This window comes from Mesoplodon densirostris, chromosome 3 (genome assembly GCF_025265405.1).
Source record: "Mesoplodon densirostris isolate mMesDen1 chromosome 3, mMesDen1 primary haplotype, whole genome shotgun sequence".
Lineage (NCBI taxonomy): Eukaryota > Metazoa > Chordata > Mammalia > Artiodactyla > Ziphiidae > Mesoplodon > Mesoplodon densirostris.
Window position 1 is genome coordinate 57,133,235 of NC_082663.1, and position 20,139 is coordinate 57,153,373.

The window sequence follows — 20,139 nt, forward strand, 5'->3', positions numbered from 1 at the left end:
TGATTTCTTGTGCTCAAAGAATTAATGGTCCAATGTGTAAAAATGACAGTGGAAAGGACGAGAGAAATAACCATGGAGTGAGAGGTTACTTGAGATTGATATCATTAGTTTTCTTAGTGATGCAAGGAAACTATGAGCTCACTAGTAATGTCATTACCCTACTTATGTTGCTTAGATTGGCTTGGGAGCTACGGGGCATTGCTCATCCTGAAGATCAGGTGACCACCGACATCAGCCATGTCATCCAGGCCTTTTGAAAGTCCACCTCCTTACAGACCTGATGAATTGTAAGTAAATATGTAAGTCTTTTTCTTTTTCTTTGACCGAGCCTTGCAGCTTGTGGGATTTGAGTTCCCTGGCCAGGGATTGAACCCAGGTCCTCAGCAGTGAGAGCATGGAGTCCTAACCACTGGACCACCAGGCAATTCCCCTTTTCTTTTTTTTAAAAGTCTATTACATGTTTAAAAAAAAAAAGGTGTAGTTGAAACTTTCATCTGTTATGTGTTTGCTATAAAATAAAATAGTAGAATAGAATAGAATAAAATAAAATAAAATAAAATAAAACTGTTATGTGTTTGGTTGATTTGTAAAATCAAATTGAACCAAAGGGTATGTGGTGAAGAGTGAGTTTCCCTCTTACCTATAACTTCCAGGATGACAGTTTTTTTCTGCAGTGGGAGCTATTATCACTTGATTTTAATGTTTGCTCTAATATAGTCTAGGCTTATATTTGTGTGTATATTTGTTTCTTTTTTGTTTTTTTTGTTTTTGTTTTTTTTTTTGCGGTACACGGGCCTCTCACGTTGTGGAGCACAGGCTCCGGACGCGCAGGCTCAGCGGCCATGGCTCACGGGCCCAGCTGCCCTGCGGCATGTGGGATCCTCCCGGACTGGGGCACGAACCTGTGTCCCCTGCATCGGCAGGCGGACTCTCAACCCGTGCGCCACCAGGGAAGCCCCCTTTTTGTTTTTCACAAGTGGTATGAAGCTTCCATATTAATGACTGTTGGCAATAGATTGTCAGTTTTTCAAATAACACCTTTATTGAGATATAATTCACACACCTTACAATTCACCCACTTAGAATGGGCAGTTCATTGGTTTGGGTGTATTCACAGAGTTGTGCAACCATTACCACAATCAATTTTAGAATATTTTCATCATCCCCTTCCCAGAGAACCCCTCTATCCATTAGCGGTCATTCCCTATTTCCCCCCAGTACTAGGCAACCACCAGTCCACTTTGTTTCTAGATTTGTCCATTCTGGATATTTCATAGAAATGGAATCATACAATGTTTGGTCTCTTATGACTGACTTCTTTCACTTAACAATAATGTTTTCCACATTGTTAATTTTAAGTGATTCCTTAATTATATTAAAACAAGAAACAAAGTTGAGGGTTTTTGGTGTCTTTAGCCATTTGGAGATTTAACAATGAATTCTTAAGCTTTAAATTTTCTGTCAAACATTGATAGGGGTTTCCTCCTTTAAGTAGTTTGTAGCTTTAACTCTGATAACTGTAGTAAGGGGATGAGCTTCTATTACATAGCCTCCTGACCGATACCTGAATGTGGTAGGGACACAACTGTTTATGGCAATGAGATATGCTGGAGAATATAGTAACTGAGTAGTGCTCCATTAACCTCATACTTATTTTTGTAAACAGTGGTGAAATATACATATAGAAAAGGGCACAGAACATGCATATAAAATGATGAATAAATACAAAGCAAAATAATCATCTCAGTCAAGAAATAGAGCACCTCAATCTTTGCCTGTGTCCTCTCCTTCCTGTGGAAACCACTGTTCTGACATATGGACGTCACTTGCTTTTCTCTATTATTTTACCACTTTGTACATCCTGAACAATATAGTTTAGTTTTACTTGTTCTTAAACTTTGTATGAACATAATATGCTGTATGTATTCTTTTCTGCTTTGCTTCTTTCAACTTGTAAGATTTATCTACATGAATTTGTAGTTCATTTTTTGCTTCAGAGCAGTGCTAAAGAAATACAGTGCGAGCCATATATGTAGTTTCATGTTTTCTTGTAACCATATTAAAAATAAAGGAAATTAATTTTAATAATATATTTCACTTAACTCAGTATATCCAAAATGTTATCATTTCAACATGTGATTGACATAAACATTGGTTTACAAGATAGTTTATATTCTTTTTTTAGCAGTCTTTATTTTTTAGAGCAGTTCTAGGTTCACAGCACAATTGAGAGGCACATACAGAGATTTCCTATAGGTCCCCTGCCCACACATGCATAGCTTCCCCATTATCAACATCCCCACCAGAGTGGTGCATTTGTTACAGTTGAGGAACCTACATTGACACATCATTATCACTCAAAGTCCATAGTCAATACTAGGGTTCTCTCCTGCTGATGTTACATTCTTCCCTCATACTATGAGCACTTTGTGTTTTACACTTCACAGCACATCTCAGTTGGGACTGGCCGCATTTCAAGTGCTCCATCCATCTGTGCAGCTAGTAGCTGTCATAATAGCACAGCTCCATAGCATTCCATTGTGAGGCTCTATCACAGTTACCCATGGCAGGCACTGTAGGCAGGCGTTTGGACTGTTTCCAGCTTGGGGTTATCATAAGCAATGTTTCTGTGAACATTGCACTGTTAATGGGAGTATGAGTGAATCAGTCACTTTGGAAAACAGTTTGACATTGTCTAGTAGAGCTAAAAATTAAAAAAAAAAATTTGACCCAGAAATTCTACTCCTGGATATATACCCTAAAAAAAAGTGCCTGTGTGTACCAGGATGTATGTTGGAGACTGTGTCAGAGCTATGCTGTTCATGACAGCCCCAAATGGAAATAGCCCAAGTATCTAAGTAGAATGTCTTACTGAATTTACTTTCTTGACATTTTCATTGTTCTCTCCAGTTTCTCCATTTCCTTTTCATTCTCATTTATGATACTCAGGTAATTCTAATTCCTATGGTTAGTGGCACCCAGTAGTAAGATGTCTCCTTTGGAGTGAGGAAGGCGGTCTATAGAAATAATGACAAAAACAAAAGGGCTTTAGTTGGTTTAGGAATTGAATTTTGCCTCGCCTGGGCCCACAGTTTTCAGATTCAGTGTGCCCACGCATCAGTGTGTCTGTTACAAGCTGTGTGTTTATCATTAAATTACTGGAGTTTGCAAGGTATTTTTATAAAGGAGATTCTGATCTGATTAGCCATCAGATCTGATTAGCCACCATTCTGATGAGCCCTCATTGGTAATTGATCTACTTTGTAGCTCTTGCTGTAAGTGGCTGTAGTTCATGTAGTGCTTCATTTAATGTCTTACTGCCCTGACAGACTGTACTCTGTGATCGGCCTGGACTGAGGCTGTCCTGTTCACTGTTTTATCCCCAGTACCTAGCACAGAGCCCAGCACGCGTCAGCCTGGCAACTCCAGTAAATAGCCGCCAAATGATAAGTGAATGAATGTGCATTCTTAGGTAAGAGAGAGAGGCTGCCAGGATTTACACGTGACCCAGTGGAGGCCACTGTAAGTGTCAAGTCTGAAAGAATCAGTCTTCAGTCACAAAGGCAAAAAGGCTGATACCACCCTGGGTCCCGTCCCCAGGGATTATGATTTAACTGGTCTGGAGTGCTCCGTCTAGGGATTTTATACATCCCCAGGTGATTCTAATATGCCGCAAAATTTGAGAACCTCTGTTCCGTAGAAACTAAGCAGTCATTCTCAATGTATGGTTTCCAGACCGCAGCATCAGCAGCATCTAGAAACTTGTTCTACCCCAGACCTGCAGACTCAGCAACTCTGGGGATGAGGGCCAACAAACCCTCCAGGTGATTTTGATGCATCAGGCACAGATATGTTTACTGTTCAGTGGGTGTCTGAATCAGCTGGGGCTACTATAATAGAGTACCATAGACTGGGTAGCTTATAAACAACAGAAACTTATTTCTCACAGTCTGGAGGCTGGAAGCCCAAGATATGGTGCCAGCACGGTCCGGTTCTGGTGGAGGCCATCTTCCAGATTGCAGACTTCTTGTATCCTTACATTGTAGAAGGGGTGAGAGTACTCTCTGGGGCCTCTTTCATAAGGGCACTGATGCCATTCATGAGGGCTCCACCCTTATGACCTAATTACTTCCCAGAGACCCCACCTCCTAGTACCATCACATTGGGGGTTAGGATTTTTTTTTTAAATTTATTTATTTACTTATTTATTTTTGGCTGCATTGGGTCTTCGTTGCTGCGCGTGGGCTTTCTCTAGTCGCAGCAGGCGGGGGCTACTCTTTGTTGTGGTGTGTGGGCTCTGGGCACGCGGACTCAGTAGTTGTGGCTCGCGGGCTCTAGAGCGCAGGCTCCGTAGTTGTGGCGCACGGGCTTAGTTGCTCCGCGGCATGTGGGATCTTCCCGAACCAGGGCTCGAACCTGTGTCCCCTGCATTGGCAGGCGGATTCTTCACCACTGTGCCACCGGGTAAGTCCGGGGGTCAGGATTTTGATATTTGACTTTGGTAGGGGTGTGGGGGGATACAGATTGCCCCATTACAGTGGAACAGTACAAATCGTAGTTTTATTTGCCAGTGGTTTGTTCAGATTATTCCAGGTACTTTATTTGTTCTTTCTGCTCACCACTAAAAATGGCTAACTTAAAATTTTCATGTGCTTTTCAGCAAACCCAATCATTATGCACCAAGCAATGACGTATATGGTGGAGAGATGCATATTCGACCGATGCTCTCTCAGCCAGCGTATTCTTTCTACCCGGAAGATGAAATTCTCCACTTCTACAGATGGACCTCTCCTCCAGGAGTGATTCGGATTCTGTCTATGCTCATTATCGTGATGTGCATTGCCATTTTTGCCTGTGTTGCCTCCACTCTTGCCTGGGACAGAGGCTATGGAACCTTAATGGGAGGTGGCATGGGCTACCCTTATGGAGGAAGTGGCTTTGGTAGCTACGGAAGTGGATATGGCTATGGTTATGGCTACGGTTATGGCTATGGAGGAGGCTATACAGATCCAAGAGCAGCAAAGGGATTCCTGCTGGCCATGGCTGCCTTTTGTTTCATGGCTGCATTGGTGATATTTGTTACCAGCGTTATAAGAGCTGAAATATCTAGAACAAGAAGATATTATTTGACTGTGATAATAGTGAGTGCTATCCTGGCCATTATGGTGTTTATTGCCACAATTGTCTATATAATGGGAGTCAACCCAACTGCCCAGGCATCTGGGTCTCTCTACAGTTCACAAATATATGCCCTCTGCAACCAGTTTTATACACCTGCAGCTGCTGGAGTCTATGTGGATCAATATTTATATCACTACTGTGTGGTGGATCCCCAGGAGGTAGGGATAGTTTTGTTTTTTTTCTCCCCTCTTTCCTTGGGTCAGAGGCTCTCATCTTGGGATGCTTGATAGATTCACTTCGGGAGTTTAAAAAAATATTGATGCCACGCCCCACTTCTATTTAAATCAGAAACTGGGAGAAGGGCTGGGTGTCATTATTAAGGTATGATTAACATACCATCCAATTCATCCATTTAAAACACAGTTCAGTATTTTTAGTATATTCACAGAGTTGTGCAACCATCACCACAGTTGATCTTAGAACATTTTCACTACTCCAGAAAAAAACCCCATCCTCATTAGCGGTCACTCCTCATTTCACTAACCGTCCCCAGATCGAGAAACCACTAATCCTGTTGTATGGTTTTGCCTATTCTGGATATTTCATATAAGCAGACTCATACAATATGTGTTTTTTTATGATTGGCTTCTTTCACTTAGCATTAATGTTTTAAGGTTCATCGGTGTTAGACCATGTACCAGTACTTCATTCCTTGTTATTGCTGAATACCGTTCCATTGTGGGGCTATACCACATTTTATTTATTCACCAGTCAACAGACATTTGGGCTATTTCCACCTTGGCTGTTATGAATTTTTGTGTGAAACTTACGTTTTAACGTCTCTTGAGTTCATTATATACCTAGGGGTAGAATTGATGGGTCTTACGGAGATTCTGTGTTTAACCTTTTGAGGAACTGTCACATTGTTCTACAAAGAAGTTGCATTGTTGTACATTTACCAGAAATGTATGAGGATTCCAACTTCTCCACATCCCCCAGCATTGTTTTTGTCTGTTTGAGTCTAACCATACTAATGGGTGTGAAGTGGTACCTCATTTTGGTTTTGATTTGCATTTCCTTGATAGCTAATGATATTTACTTGTGCTTATTGGCTATTAGTATATCTTCTTTGGAGAAACGGTTATTCAGAATCTTTGCCCATTTTTCAGTTGGGCTATTTGGATTTTTATTGAGTTGTAAGAAATTTTATATATTTGGATACAAGTCCCTTATAATATGATTTGCAAGTATTTTCTCTCCATTTTGTCCTTCTCTTTTCACTTTCTGGATGATGTTCTTTGCACAGAAGTTTTTTAATTTTGGTGAGGTCTAATTTAATTTTGCTTCATTGCTTTTACACCCCAAAAGGGTGTCGTATCTAAAAACACTTTGCCTAATTCGAGGTCACAAAGATTTACTCCTATATGTTTTCTTCTAAGAGTTTTATAATTTTAGCTCTTAACAGTTAGGTCCATGATCCATTTTGAGTTAATTTGGGGCATGTTATAAGGAAGGGGTCCAACATTTCTTGCATGTGGATATCCAGTTGTCTTAGTATTATTTGTTGAAAGGACTATTTCTCCATTGAGTTATTTTCATGCCCTGGTCAAAAATGAATTAACCATAAATGTGACGATTTATTTCTAGACTCTCAATTAGTTTCCATTACCTATGTTTCTGTCCTTAGGTCAGTACCACACTTCTTGATTGCTGTAGCTTTGTCATCAATTTTGAAATTGGGAAGTGGGGGTCCTCCAACTTTGTTCTTCTTTTTCAAGATTCTTTTGGCTAGATTCTAGGTCTCTTGCATTTTCATATGAATGTTAGGATCAGCTTGTCAATTTCTGCAAAAAAGCCAGCTAGGATTTTGAAGAATTGCATTGAATTTGTAGATCAATGCAATCCTTCAAAATCCTAGCTGGGAGAAGAATTGTCCTCTTTACAATAAGTCTTCTGATCCATGAACATAGGGTGTCTTTTCATTTACTTAGGTCTTCTTTAATTTCTTATAAAAATGTTTTCAAATTTTCACTGTGTAAATCAGTATTTCAAAAAACTGTCAGGTGGTTCAAATGTGCAGGTGGGGTGGAGAACCCTGCTTTCAGTAACCATGAGTCATCCTAATTAAGAAAATGTTTCTAACTTACTAATCTTTATTCCTTTTTTTTTTTTCTCCTTACACTGACCGAGGAATTTTCATTCTTTTACCAGAATGAGTCACTTTTTGGGGGTTAGACCTTCTCCAATAATTACCATTATTTTGAAGACTGAAATGTAGGTTGCAGAGTTTTGTTGTTGACATTCAGAGTGTCTGTGGTAAATAGGGCTGAGGGCTGGTATTCCTTTCTTAGCATACTGACATCCCTTAGTCCTCTGACTACCCAAAACCTGTATTCTTTGAAAAAGGATACCACTGTTACATAGACAGCTGCCAAGAGAGCTTCCTCTTACCCGTTAGCAGACATCCAGGCCAGACCCCTGGTACCTGTCTCAACTCCCAAGTGCCTCCAGGCCAGTGTACCACTTAACATACCTGTCAGACACTAGGAGAACTGTCAGGGGTAGGGTTTCCTTGTCACAGGCTCTTCTAGTAAGCACACAAAAGACACCTAAAACAGAGGAACCTAACAGACTAAATGGATCATTAGCCCATTCTCTCTAATTTATAGCTTGGTTAGAGTGTATCTGCATAATTTATGGTAAGACTGAAATTTACATTAAGTGTAAAAAGTTGTGCCAGGCATGTGTTACGAACAAGGCTATAAGCATGATTGGGTATTTAAAACTACTTTTGACAGCTGGGTGCTTTGTGACCACCTAGAGGGGTGGGATAGGGAGGGTGGGAGGGAGGGAGATGCAAGAGGGAATAGATATGGGGATACATGTATATGTATAACTGATTCACTTTGTTATAAAGCAGAAGCTAACACACCATTATAAAACAATTATACTCCAATAAGATGTTAAAAAAAATAATAAAACTACTTCTGAGAATAACATCTTCCAGCCCTTTAGAAGCATACCAGTGATGAGTTAATTTATTGGACATTCTCATCTGTTTATGGAAATATGGCCCCTTGGTGCTCAGGCTTTGGAACTAGTTTTCTATAATTCTAAAACAGGGATTCATGTTCATTCCAAGGATTGAATCAAGGTTGTGTGTGTGTGTGTGTATGTGTATGTGTGAGAATCAAGGTTGGGGTGTGTGTGTGTGTGTGTGTGTGTGTGTGTGTGTGTTGCTAGCCTTAGCTGAACTAGCTTGGGCTAGGTTTTATATTTTTAAAATGTAACCATTTGTATCGGTTTTATAGCAGTTAAACAACAGATATTTAGTAGGGCCTTAGGTAGTTGTAGAGTGTGGGTTGGGATAAAGTAAGCAATTAAAAGCTAAATATGTCAATATCTTTAATCTCTTTTTAGGCCATTGCCATTGTGCTGGGGTTTATGGTTATTGTGGCTTTTGCTTTAATAATTTTCTTTGCTGTGAAAACTCGAAGAAAGATGGACCGGTATGACAAGTCAAACATTTTGTGGGACAAGGAACGTATTTATGATGAGCAGCCCCCCAATGTCGAAGAGTGGGTAAGTGTTTTAAGAAAGTCAGTAAATGTCCAGTTTTTTATTAGACCCCCAGATTTGTCTCTAAATTTAACCTATACTGCTTTGTGAAACTTTATTTGTAGAATTATTGTCTTTGTATATTGCAAAAGTTGTGGCCTCAGGTTTTACTTCGAATGTTAAGAAAGTGGGATGAGTGGACATGGTTTTACTACGGGTAAAAGCCAGATTTCTATTTCTAAGAAGTGGATCTCGGCACTGAGAAGAAATGGCTTTTAAAGAAATCACGAAGGAAATAACGTGGCTTTGGAAAACAAAAACATCTCCTCTCCCCTTCCTTTTTATTATCCTGCTGATTGTTTTGGAAGTAAATACCAGTGCTCAGGATGTTTACTGTCTTTGGTCAAGATTGGCAAGGATGTTTTTGGGGTGGTAGCAGGTGGCAGGTCTTTAAACTTTTTACATGTGGAACAGCCTGGAGAATCACAGGGACTAATTCTGTACTAATATTGACATATGAAATACTTTAGTGAAGGCAGAGAGAGATTAGGGCTTTTTTTTTTTTTTTTTTTGCATATACTGTTAATCCTACCAGTAGGTGGCTTCCTAAATGATGCGATTTGCTGAAGTGCAGAAAGTCCCTCTTACCAAATACCTCCCAAATGCATGTTCCTGATAGCTAACCTGTTTTTGGGATGTTCCAAACTTTGTTTGTTAGAAACACTCTGTTAGGATGTTGTTGAGAGCAGCCTCAGAATCTGCCTTCATAGGTTTCTTTGAGCAGATTGGTTTCTTGCCATGAAGGTTAGTTGAGAACCCTGGACCCTGCTTCCAGGGTAGGTTGGTTTTGGCCCGTGGGCAGAGCCGAGTGGGCTGAGGGTGGGTCCTGCTGGTCAGGTTGGGGGTGAAGATTCTGATCATCTTTTTTTTTTATTATTATTAATTAATTAATTTATTTATTCTGTGTTGTGTCTTCGTTTCTATGCGAGGGCTTTCTCTAGTTGTGGCAAGCGGGGGCCACTCTTCATCGCGGTACGCGGGCCTCTCACTGCTGCGGCCTCTCCCGTTGCGGAGCACAGGCTCCGGACGCGCAGGCTCAGCGGCCATGGCCCACGGGCCCAGCCGCTCCGCGGCATGTGGGATCCTCCCAGACCGGGGCACGAACCCGCGTCCCCTGCATCGGCAGGCGGACTCTCAACCACTGCGCCACCAGGGAAGCCCCAATACTGATCATCTTGAAGGCTCCTAGCTCTAGCATCCTCCATCTGATGTTGGAAGAATTTTGAATGTAGATGAAATTTTTCTAGTTAAGGTACTAAGACGAAGCAGTCGGGAAAAACAGAAGGTGTGGTATGTATGTGCCCATGTTCCCGAGCTCTCCTTGAAGCCTGCTTGTTGTTGTTTTCTTCCTCATTCTTCTCCCCGCCCCCCCACCCCCACCCCGTAAAGTGTGAAGGTGTTGGGGATTGTTTTCTTCTGACCTTTAGCTCCAGGCAAGGCCACCTGTAGAGGGAATAGGACAGTCTATTGTGAACTGTGAAGTCAAGGTTTCACTCAGAGTTTCTGGGTGTGTCAGTTTTCACTGGCTGTTGGATTTGTTTACTTAAGGTTTTGAGAGCATAAAAACTGACTCAAGAGAGACCAGTGCCAGTAATATTAGAGTCCCAGTGAACTTTGGCTTCTCATCTGATTTTACTGTCATGAAAGTTTAATAAGTTCTGGGTACTTTGGATAATTTGACAAAAGATAGCCGTAATAACTTATGGAGATGATGATGACAACAAAGCCAGAAAGGCTTAACTTTTAAAGAGGCATTATTTTTTACTTATTTTTTGTGTGGTACGCGGGCCTCTCACTGCTGCGGCCTCTCCCGTTGCGGAGCACAGGCTCCGGACGCACAGGCTCAGCGGCCATGGCTCACGGGCCCAGCCGCTCGGCATGTGGGATCCTCCAGGACCGGGGCACGACCCTGCATCCCCTGCATCTGCAGGCGGACTCTCAACCACTGCGCCACCAGGGAAGCCCAAGAGGCATTATTTTTATAATGCTTCCTCACTGAATACCTGGAAATTTGATAGCCAGCCTTTAGGTTGTTTCACACATCATAGTTTTTCTGTAGTAATAAATGTTTTGTCATATGAACCTAAATAATCATCTGTTGAATAGCAGACATAGGATTTTGAGCACACTGATGTTTTAATTACTTAATTACTTGCAAAGTCCTCATTTCCTTTTCCCTTGTTCCCCCAACTCAAATGCCTAAGGAAGGCTATTGGAAATAAGCGATTGGGAGGCAGTTTTAGCCACAGGTATTGTGCTTTACCTTCCATTCTCCCTTCACCTGCCCAGGTTTGCTTTGCCGAACTCAATCCCACATTTTCATTCTTGCCTCAATTTACTTCCACAACCAGATGCAGACTGTTCCTCAGGTTTCTCTGCTCTTACGCAGCATTCTGCTCGAATGGATTTCACTCCGGTAACATAGCTGCGCAAGTGGAAATCTTTGATGCTGCATCCGAAGTGCCCGGCATTACAGAGTATTGAGTAGAGTATGGGAAAAGAATCTAAAAAAGAGTGGCTATACGTATATGTATAACTGAATCACTTTGCCGTATAGCAGAAAGTAACACAACATTGTAAATCAACTATACTCCAATAAAATAAGTAAATAAAGTGGGGGAATTCCCTGGCAGTCCAGTGGTTAGAACTTGGCACTTTCACTGCCGGGGCCCGGGTTCAATCCCTGGTCGGGGAACTAAGATCCTGCAAGCTGTGTGGCACGGCCAAAAAAATAATAATAAATTTAAAAATTAGAAAATAAAGCAAAATAAAATAAAGTGCCTGGCAGTGGAGTGGATTCGTGTTTTTTTCTTCCTTTTGGTTATTAGAAAGTAATATCGTAAAAATGATCTCCACTTGAAATAATGGAAGAGAATCTAGAATTAATTACTTGTACTAAATGAGAATTAAAATTTGAATTCTAATTGTGGAGAACTAGGACAAGATACTCTCCATACAGCTAATAATGGATTGTTTGGGGGTGCGGGGGTGGTATCTTACTAAACTTACTAAAGGAGCAATTACCTACTAAATTTACTCCTTCCTTACACATTGGGGTAGGTACGTCCTGACATTCATAATTAAATCTTACTGCCTTTCTTGAATTTTTAAAATCTTTAAGATAAGAACCCCCAGAGCAAAGGCACCTCAACAGCTGAGCCTTCAGAGTTTTAAGCAGATTTCAGTCCTTTTGTATTATCTGTGAGAAAATGTGTAATTTTCTAATTTCCTGTCTCTGAATCTCCGGCACAATGGTTTCTCTGCCTTCTTAGGGATTTTTAGGGTTGTTTTTTTTCCCTCCCCTTTCTGGATATCTTGTACTTTGTAAAGTAAACAGGCCATGTTTGCACACTGTTTGGATGTTAACCTGGTCCTTTGTAGTCAGTCACTCACTTAAGTTTGTACCAACCTTGTATTTTAAATGTTTAAAGACTCTTTTAATTAAAGTTGTAGATCTTTATTTTTTCTATTATGTCCTCAAACTCCAGGTTAATTGGTACTTTTTCTGAATTAAAAGAATATGATTATTTTAACTAAATAATTTTGAAAATACTGTGAAGTATAAAGAAAATTCTGCCATCCTGAGTTACCTTTTTGGTGTATTTTCTTTAATCCTTTCCTCCTCTTCCTACTTCTTATTCTAATTCAGAGGTATGATTATAGTCCTTATCAATGTAAAATTCTACCTTTTTTGATTTAACATGATATAGGCTTCTTATCACATTAAATATTTCTCAAAAACAATTTTGATATTGTTAAAAATTTTTACTGAAGTGTAATGTATATCTATACACACACAGTAAAGTACATTAAATGCACTAATTTAATTGTATGGCTTGGTGAAATTTTACACGTATAAGCCCATTTGTAACCAGCCTCTAAATCAAGATATCATACATTCAGTGTCCAAGGTTTCCTTATGCCTTTTAGTCAGTATCCCCTAGGGGTTGGTAACTCCTCTTATTCCTATCACATCAATTAGTTTTGCCTATTCTTAAACTTCACATAAATGGAATTATGTCCTGTGTGCTTTTATGTCCACTCAACATAATGCTATAAGATTCATTTATGTTGTTGCATTGGTTGGTGTGGTACTGTTTTAATTTTTGTATTTTCTGGCAAGATAAAAGCTTTCTAATTACCCCTTTTTAAAAAGCCTATGACCAGGGCTTCCCTGATGGCGCAGTGGTTAAGAATCCGCCTGCCAATGCAGGAGACATGGGTTCAAGCCCTGGCCCGGGAAGATCCCACATGCCGTGGAGCAGCTAAGCCCGTGCACCACAACTTCTGAGCCTGTGCTCTAGAGCCCGTGAGCCACAACTACTGAGCCCACATGCCACAACTACTGAAGCCCGTGCACCTAGAGCCTGTGCTCTGCAACAAGAGGAGCCACCGCAGTGAGAAGTCTGTGCACTGCAATGAAGAGTAACCCCTGCTCACCGCAACTAGAGAAAGCCCACGTGCAGCAACAAAGACCCAACTCAGCCAAAAATAAATAAATTTAAAAAAATAAATAAGTAAAAAGCCTATGACCAGAATTATAATTTTTTTAAAAAACAGGTTTTCAGGCAGTCTCCCTGCCATCCTTGTGTTTCCATTTGCCCATTTCTGGGTATCTTTCCTCACCCTCTCTCCACACTTGTACGTACCCTTCTTAGTTTCTTATGATTCCTTCCAGTGTTCTATTTTGTGAAAATAAAACCAAAGAAAAATACACTTCCTGCTTTTTTATGCAGAAGTTAGTGTACTGATCATACCATTCTGTCTGCACATCCCCTTTTTACTTTGCAGTGTGTCTTGGTGATCTTTCCTTACCACTTCATAGCCTCTTTGTGGTATGGATGTACCATGGTTTATGTAATCAGTCTTTCATTGTTGGATATATTTATTATTTAATATTATAAACAATGATAGGATTTAAAAAAAGAAAACTTTGTATAACTTGTATATATGTCTGTCTATATATATACTCCTATAGGCTAAATTTCGCGAGTATTACTGAATCAAGGGGTATGTATATACATAGGTCTGTAACTTTGGTAGATAGTAAGAAATTGCCCTTCAAAGGAGATGTACCAATTTATACAGCCATCAGTGGTGTGTGAAATTCTGGTTCCACACACCTTTTCTAATAACATTCCATTGTAGAGATGTATTTGACCAATCCCTGTTGTTGCATATTAGTTTTTTTCCAATTTTTGACCAGAATAATTATGTCAAAAGTAATTTTCTTACAGTAAGTATGTGGTACTTTTTTTTGAAAATGGAGAAAATTGATGTTGAAGGTAACTTAGCTGTTATCTAAATGGAAAGCATTTTACATTTACATGCCTGGGCTCACATAATGTGACAAAGCCAGGACTTGAGCCCTAGTCTAGCATTTCCATGCCAGTGTGCTCTTAGGGAAAGCCTTAGTGATTACATTTTCTCTGTGTCTCTTTTTTTTCCAGATTGGTTTCAGGTACACAGAAATAAATTCTTCCCAATTCTTGGTTCATGACCTTGTCTTTGGTCCATTCATAGCCTTTTTGTATTTATTGATTTTTTTCATAATGAACACCCATCATCCTACCCAAGAATTACAATACGAGGTCTAAGGTACATTACCCCATGTGTTTTTTACTCTCCCATCCACCTGCTTCTGCCTGCTCCCAGAGGTGACCTGTCTCCAGAGTGACTTCCCTACTTTAATTAGGAAAGACCATGATGTGTTCCTTCCCTTTTCTGTTGCCTTGATTGCATGACTGAAGTGCTTCTCAGCTCTGGGAATGGAACTAACGGTTCCTTTGTGATCAGAGAAGGTACCCTCAGCTGTTCTCACTCTGAGTGGACTTCCTCTCCATTGCCCTAAGTAATGTTACTATGTACTGGCCAGAAAACTAGGCTCTGCAGGTTTTTTGCGTTGCTTTAGAGGAGACCCTTCGTTTAGTCTCAGATGAACAGCCCTGTGGGACTGGTAGTCTTCCCCTTTCTTCCACTCTTGCTATGTAATGCTGTCTTTTCTACTTCTGTCTAATAGAAGCAGTATATCAGGGAGGTGGAATACCAGGGTTTGAATTCTAGCTTCATTGCTTTTGCTGTGACTCTAGGTGGATCAGTTCTGTTATTTTTAACCCATATGTATGTCAAGGAAGTCTAGTTTGGGGAGAATTCCTGGTGGAGGGACAACAGCACTGGACCCTAAAGCTCTGGGTTTGAGTCCTGACTCCAGCATTCTTTGGTAAACAGATTACCCCTTCTGATCCTCAGTTTTCTTATCTCTAAAATTGGCTATATTATTTGGTCTGCCTCTCAAGGCTAATGTGAGATGCATGTGAGAAAATGAAGAAGACCAGTAATATATGGCTGTCTGCCTTACAGGGATATTGAAAGGAAGACAGCTGGCTGTGCAGAAAAGAATTTTGGTGTTGCATGAGTACTAGTTACAGTTGACAAAAACAGAACTTAAGTTAGCATAGGTGAAAAGGAATATATCTGCAAGATTTTGGGTGGTGATTTACGAAATCCTAGAAAGAGTTGAAACAACTTAGCCACAGAGGTAGGGTTGTGGCTGTGTTTCATGAACAGCTAAAATCAGGACTTCAAGTCCATTGGGATCTGCTTTCTCATCTTGACTCCCTCCTGCCTGGTAGGCTTCATTTTCACATGGAGAAGGGGAGCAGAAAGCAGCTACTTAGAGCTCTTGAGTTGTTCATATTAGAGCTTCGTCTATGACTTGCCTGGGGAAGGGGCCCTGATGAATAAGTAGCCTTGGGTCAGGCAGCCATCCTCACACTAACCCACTGTGCCCAAGGGCAGGGCCCTTCTCACATAATCCAGCATGTGGCAGTTCCCACAATTACTGTGTGGAATGGGGAGATGGTTTCTAGAGAAACTGCTCAGTAGATAGTACTTACTACCTGAATATGAGCTACATGGGTTAATCGTAATTGCCCTTTTATTTTTTATGTGTGCGTCATCTGACCAGGTTTAAATGCAGAGTGCAATTTGAATAGCTTAGGACGTGTTTCTGAGCAGCTTTGAATGTGCCTGCTTCACTCCAGTGCTCCTCAGTAGTCTGGCTGGCTCTTCCCAGGAGGTTGTCACGCCACTCAGATCCCTTTCTGCCCCTTTGAGCTTGGCCTCACAGAACAGCAGGGGACTGTGGTTTAAGGAGCTGCATCCTGCCAACACACTGAGAATGCTCATAGGGGGCCACTTCAGCCAGGAGTGCTGGAGCTGAGTTGGGAGGGGCTGATACCCTTATGCCCATGAAGATGAGTATTTCATGTTAATCTTTGTGTTCAAATCTCTCTTCCCCCACCTGCATTTCCAGAAGGTCATAAATATAAATATCAAGACATACATCTTCGTTTTCTCTAGAGTAAGTACTTAGAACTGGGGTCTGGCTTTGGAAAAGCACACACCTATGGTAAATATTAAAGAGTTGATTGTAAAATGTGTGTACTTGAGATTAGTTTTTGTTGATACCTGCAGTATTCTGGTAAAATAGTAAATGAAAGTTATGCACTTCAGTTTCAGGTGCTCCTGTGAATAAGTTTTGGTTTGGCTTTGGTAAAGTGAAAGAAAACAGAAAATCTGAGAGCAGTCTGGGACCTTAGGGTAAGGTCATCCAGTCTGTCTCAGTGAACTTACACAAAGGAAGCTGAAGACCTGCGAGGTAGACATGGTAGTAAGAAGGAGGCTTGTTGGTGGTGATTTGATGAGTCAGGGCTAGAAGTTTGGACTCTGGTTTCTTAGTGCTCTTTTCAGTATCGTACATCAGGCTGACTTGGGATTGAGCTTCACGTCTTGATTTTGGCAATAAAGTTTTTTAAAAAGTCACAGTAAAAGAAAGGTAGGAACCACCATTTCCTAAGTAGCCATTATAGGCGTAGCCACTCTATACATCTTTACAGTGTGAATATTCTTCTTATACAAGGGGACACTGAGGTTTGCAGAGGGCTTCAGTAATTTGTCTCAATGTACTAACCAGCAGGACAAGTGTTACATTTGCCTTTATAACTTGTATTTTTTTGGTGTGTTTTTTTTTTCCTCTGAGATCTCTGAGCCTCAGTTTTCTTTGCCAGTAGAATTGGGGGAAATAGTTCATAATTAATAAAACTGTCATTAAAATGAGATAATGTATGTGTAAAGTGCTTATCTCTACCACAAATCAGCATGCCAGTTCTCAGGGAGTATTTTCTGTCTGTCTCCTAAGATGCATCTTTTCTTGTTATGCCACATAATTTATGTCAGAAGCAAGAATAAACTAAGTTTGGAGAGAACATGCCATAAACTATTTCTTCATTATTACCAAGTAGTAAATAAAGGTTGTTAAACAAGATCCGGTTTTTAAGTACGAAATGTTTAGATCTAAAAGCTGAGTGTAGGGACTTCCCTGGTGGTGCGGTGGTTAAGAATCCGCCTGCCAGTGCAGGGGACACGGGTTCGATCCCTGGTCCAGGAAGATCCCACGTGCCACAGAGCAACTAAGCCCATGTGGTCACAACTACTGCGCCAGTGCTCTAAAGCTTGAGAGCCACAACTACTGAGCCTGCGTGCCACAACTACTGAAGCCCTCATGCCTAGAGCCCGTGCTCTGCAGTGAGAAGCCTGCACACCGCCACGAAGAGTAGCCCCTGCTTGCTGCAACTGGAGAAAGCCCGCGCGCAGCAATGAAGACCCAATGCTGCCATAAATAAATAAATACATACATACATACATATTAAGTGTCTTATTTAGGTAGCCTATTTCTAGAAGTTTCTAAGGCTTTGACATTGTGATGCAGCATTGTTATAGCATTGTTTCCAACATTTTGCCTGTCAAGGTAGGAGCTAGTAAGGATGATCAGGCCTGGGTGTAGAGAGGGGTCAGGGTCTTGGACCCTGTCCTTTGTGGTCAGCCTTGGGTAGCTTTTGGTATCCTTGGACTCTGATGAAGGTAATCACTTTGTCTGTTCATTTAATAGGTTTCTCATGTGTAAATGGGGAAAATAAAAGTTCCACCTACAACATGTATATGCTGATCCTGTAACAATTAAAGGGCTTAGGTCAGGGCCAGCACATAATTTATTAATGCCCAATAAATTTTAGCCAGAGTAATAATTGTTAGTATTTGCAATGATGGCATCAAATAAGGGAGCTTGGGTAAGAGTACCCAAAATATAAATACATTTAACGTTGGTTGCAGTTGTTAAACTATTAATCTTCCTCTTACTTGTAAGCTTGCTGCGAGATAAGAACAAATGTTTTTTTGAAGGGTGTAGGCAGGTTCTGTGTATCATCTCCTTGCACACAGGAGCGGGGAACAGGTCCAGGTGGGGCAGGTGACTGGGACCGGGTGGTGGTGGTAATCAGTGTTAGACAGCTGAAGAATCTCGAATAGCTTTCTTATTTTCAACCAGTAAGTACAAGAGTTCTTTAATGTAAGAGCAGTTCTGTGGGCTGCTGACAATTGGTATACTGGGCTCTCGCCCTGGGAAAGGTTTCGCTATTATCTGTGGTCTCGGGTGGCATGAAATGGAACAAGAGTGGAAGTGTCCTATCCATGGACTGACCTTCAGAACCCAGCAGCGTGGAGGATGGAAGGCCCTATCTGTCCAGGGCATTCTGGGGGGCTGGCGTAGAGAGTTGTAACGGAAGGTGAGGTGGGATCTGTGCTAGAGCTGGTGAGTGTCTTTGTGGCTTTCTGAATGCAGGGATTCCTAGATTTCCAGCACTAAATAGAGTTAATTCTAACTATAGGTATAATGGTCTAAACAGGGCAGTTGTCTGTGACATCGAGAAAAACTGTCCTCCATCAGTGGTTCTCAAACCTTAGCAAGCATCAGAATCACAGGGAGAGCCGGTTAAAACAGCTTGCTGGGCCCACCTGCAGTGTTTCTCGTGCAGTGGGTCTGGAATGGGACCTGAGAACTGGCATTTCTGAGTTCCCAGAGTTCCCAGGTGATGTTGATGCTACTGGTCTGGGGAACACACTTTGAGAACCACTGTTCCATAGAGCCAGGCTGCAGCTATAATACTGCAAGCCCAGTGGGATTTGAGTTAAGGTATGCATAAGGTCTCTTCCAGGCATGGCATGCTTAGAAAATGCTGAGGTTGTGTGGAGTACTGCAGTAAACTGAAGGGGATTTGGAACCCTAGGTGGTGGCTGGCATGGGCTCTGAGGACTAAGGTGTACTGTGCCTGCGGCACACCTGCTGGGGAGGCTGGCATGAGATACACGAGTGTTAAAATGCAGGCTGGGGCTTCCCTGGTGGCGCAGTGGTTGAGAGTCCGCCTGCCGATGCAGGGGACACGGGTTCGTGCCCTGGTCCGGGAAGATCCCACATGCCGCGGAGCGGCTGGGCCCGTGAGCCATGGCCGCTGAGCCTGCACGTCCGGAGCCTGTGCTCCGCAACAGGAGAGGCCACAATAGCGAGAGGCCCGCGTACCGCAAAAAAAAAAAAATTCAGGCTGAACCAGAGTTTTCCTTTCTAGAGCAAGGGGCCTCGAATGGGATCACTTACTGAGTGTAAGCTTCTCTACCTCACCCCTCCCAAAGCTCTGACAACTCACTGGCTCTTAGGAGCTTCAGAATTAACCTTTTTTTTTTTTTTTTTTTTTTTTTGCGCTACGCGGGCTTCTCGCTGTTGCGGCTTCTCCCGTTGCGGAGCACAGGCTCCGGACGCGCAGGCTCAGCGGCCATGGCTCACGGGCCCAGCCGCTCCACGGCATGTGGGATCTTCCCGGACCGGGGCACAAACCCACGTCCCCTGCATCGGCAGGCGGACTCCCAACCACTGCGCCACCAGGGAAGCCCCAGAATTCACCTTTGCCTGGTGTATGTTAGTACTTCCCTGTGGGCAGCCTGCGTTTGGATAGGGAACATGATGTTTGCTGAATCCCCAGAGCCATCTGATCAAAGTAAATTAATCAGACTTGCCCAAGCCTGGTCCATGATCTCTTGCTTTGTGGGATTAGTCTGTTTGGGAGCATTTGCCTTCAAGCCACCAAGGGTGGAGAAAAGTCTGAGGGAACTTTCCAGAGGCAGTTTTGAGGCTCTTGTTGGGGGAGCATCTGTGAGTGTAAAATATCAAAATGGGAAAAACGAGTTGGACCACTTAGTGTTTTGAAAACTTGTGGTGCAAGGGCACATGGCTGGGAAGGTGGACCTTGGGTTGTAAAACTGGACATGGTACTTTGAGATGAAGGTCCTCCTCCCTCTGATGTCTGGTATATTTCTCCACTTTAATTACCAAGCAGGAAAACCCCTTCTGTTTGCCTTTTGAGGGTGGTGTTCCTACACTCTGACCTAAACAAAAGGAACCCGATGACTAAGCACATATCATAGTAATTTTGTGTCAAAAGCTGCTTTTAGAATGATAGTCCAGTAGGCAAATAAAACTCTTCAAAATGGATTCACATCGTATCTTATTCG

At 41.8% G+C, this 20,139-nt stretch overlaps 1 protein-coding gene across 2 annotated transcripts in view; it reads left to right on the forward strand.

Annotated features, from left to right (window-relative positions):
- Positions 1 to 225: 225 nt before the first annotated feature.
- The window catches only part of OCLN (occludin), a 37,421-nt gene continuing 17,507 nt past the window's right edge, over positions 226 to 20,139 (forward strand). The window contains exons 1-3 of one of the 2 annotated variants that reach the window (XM_060091739.1): positions 226 to 287; positions 4,661 to 5,339; positions 8,542 to 8,703. In XM_060091739.1, coding sequence (XP_059947722.1) covers positions 238 to 287; positions 4,661 to 5,339; positions 8,542 to 8,703 — 891 coding nt within the window. In that variant the 5' untranslated portion in view covers positions 226 to 237. The remainder of the gene's footprint in view (positions 288 to 4,660; positions 5,340 to 8,541; positions 8,704 to 20,139) is intronic. The other variant, XM_060091740.1, reaches the window with a different exon arrangement.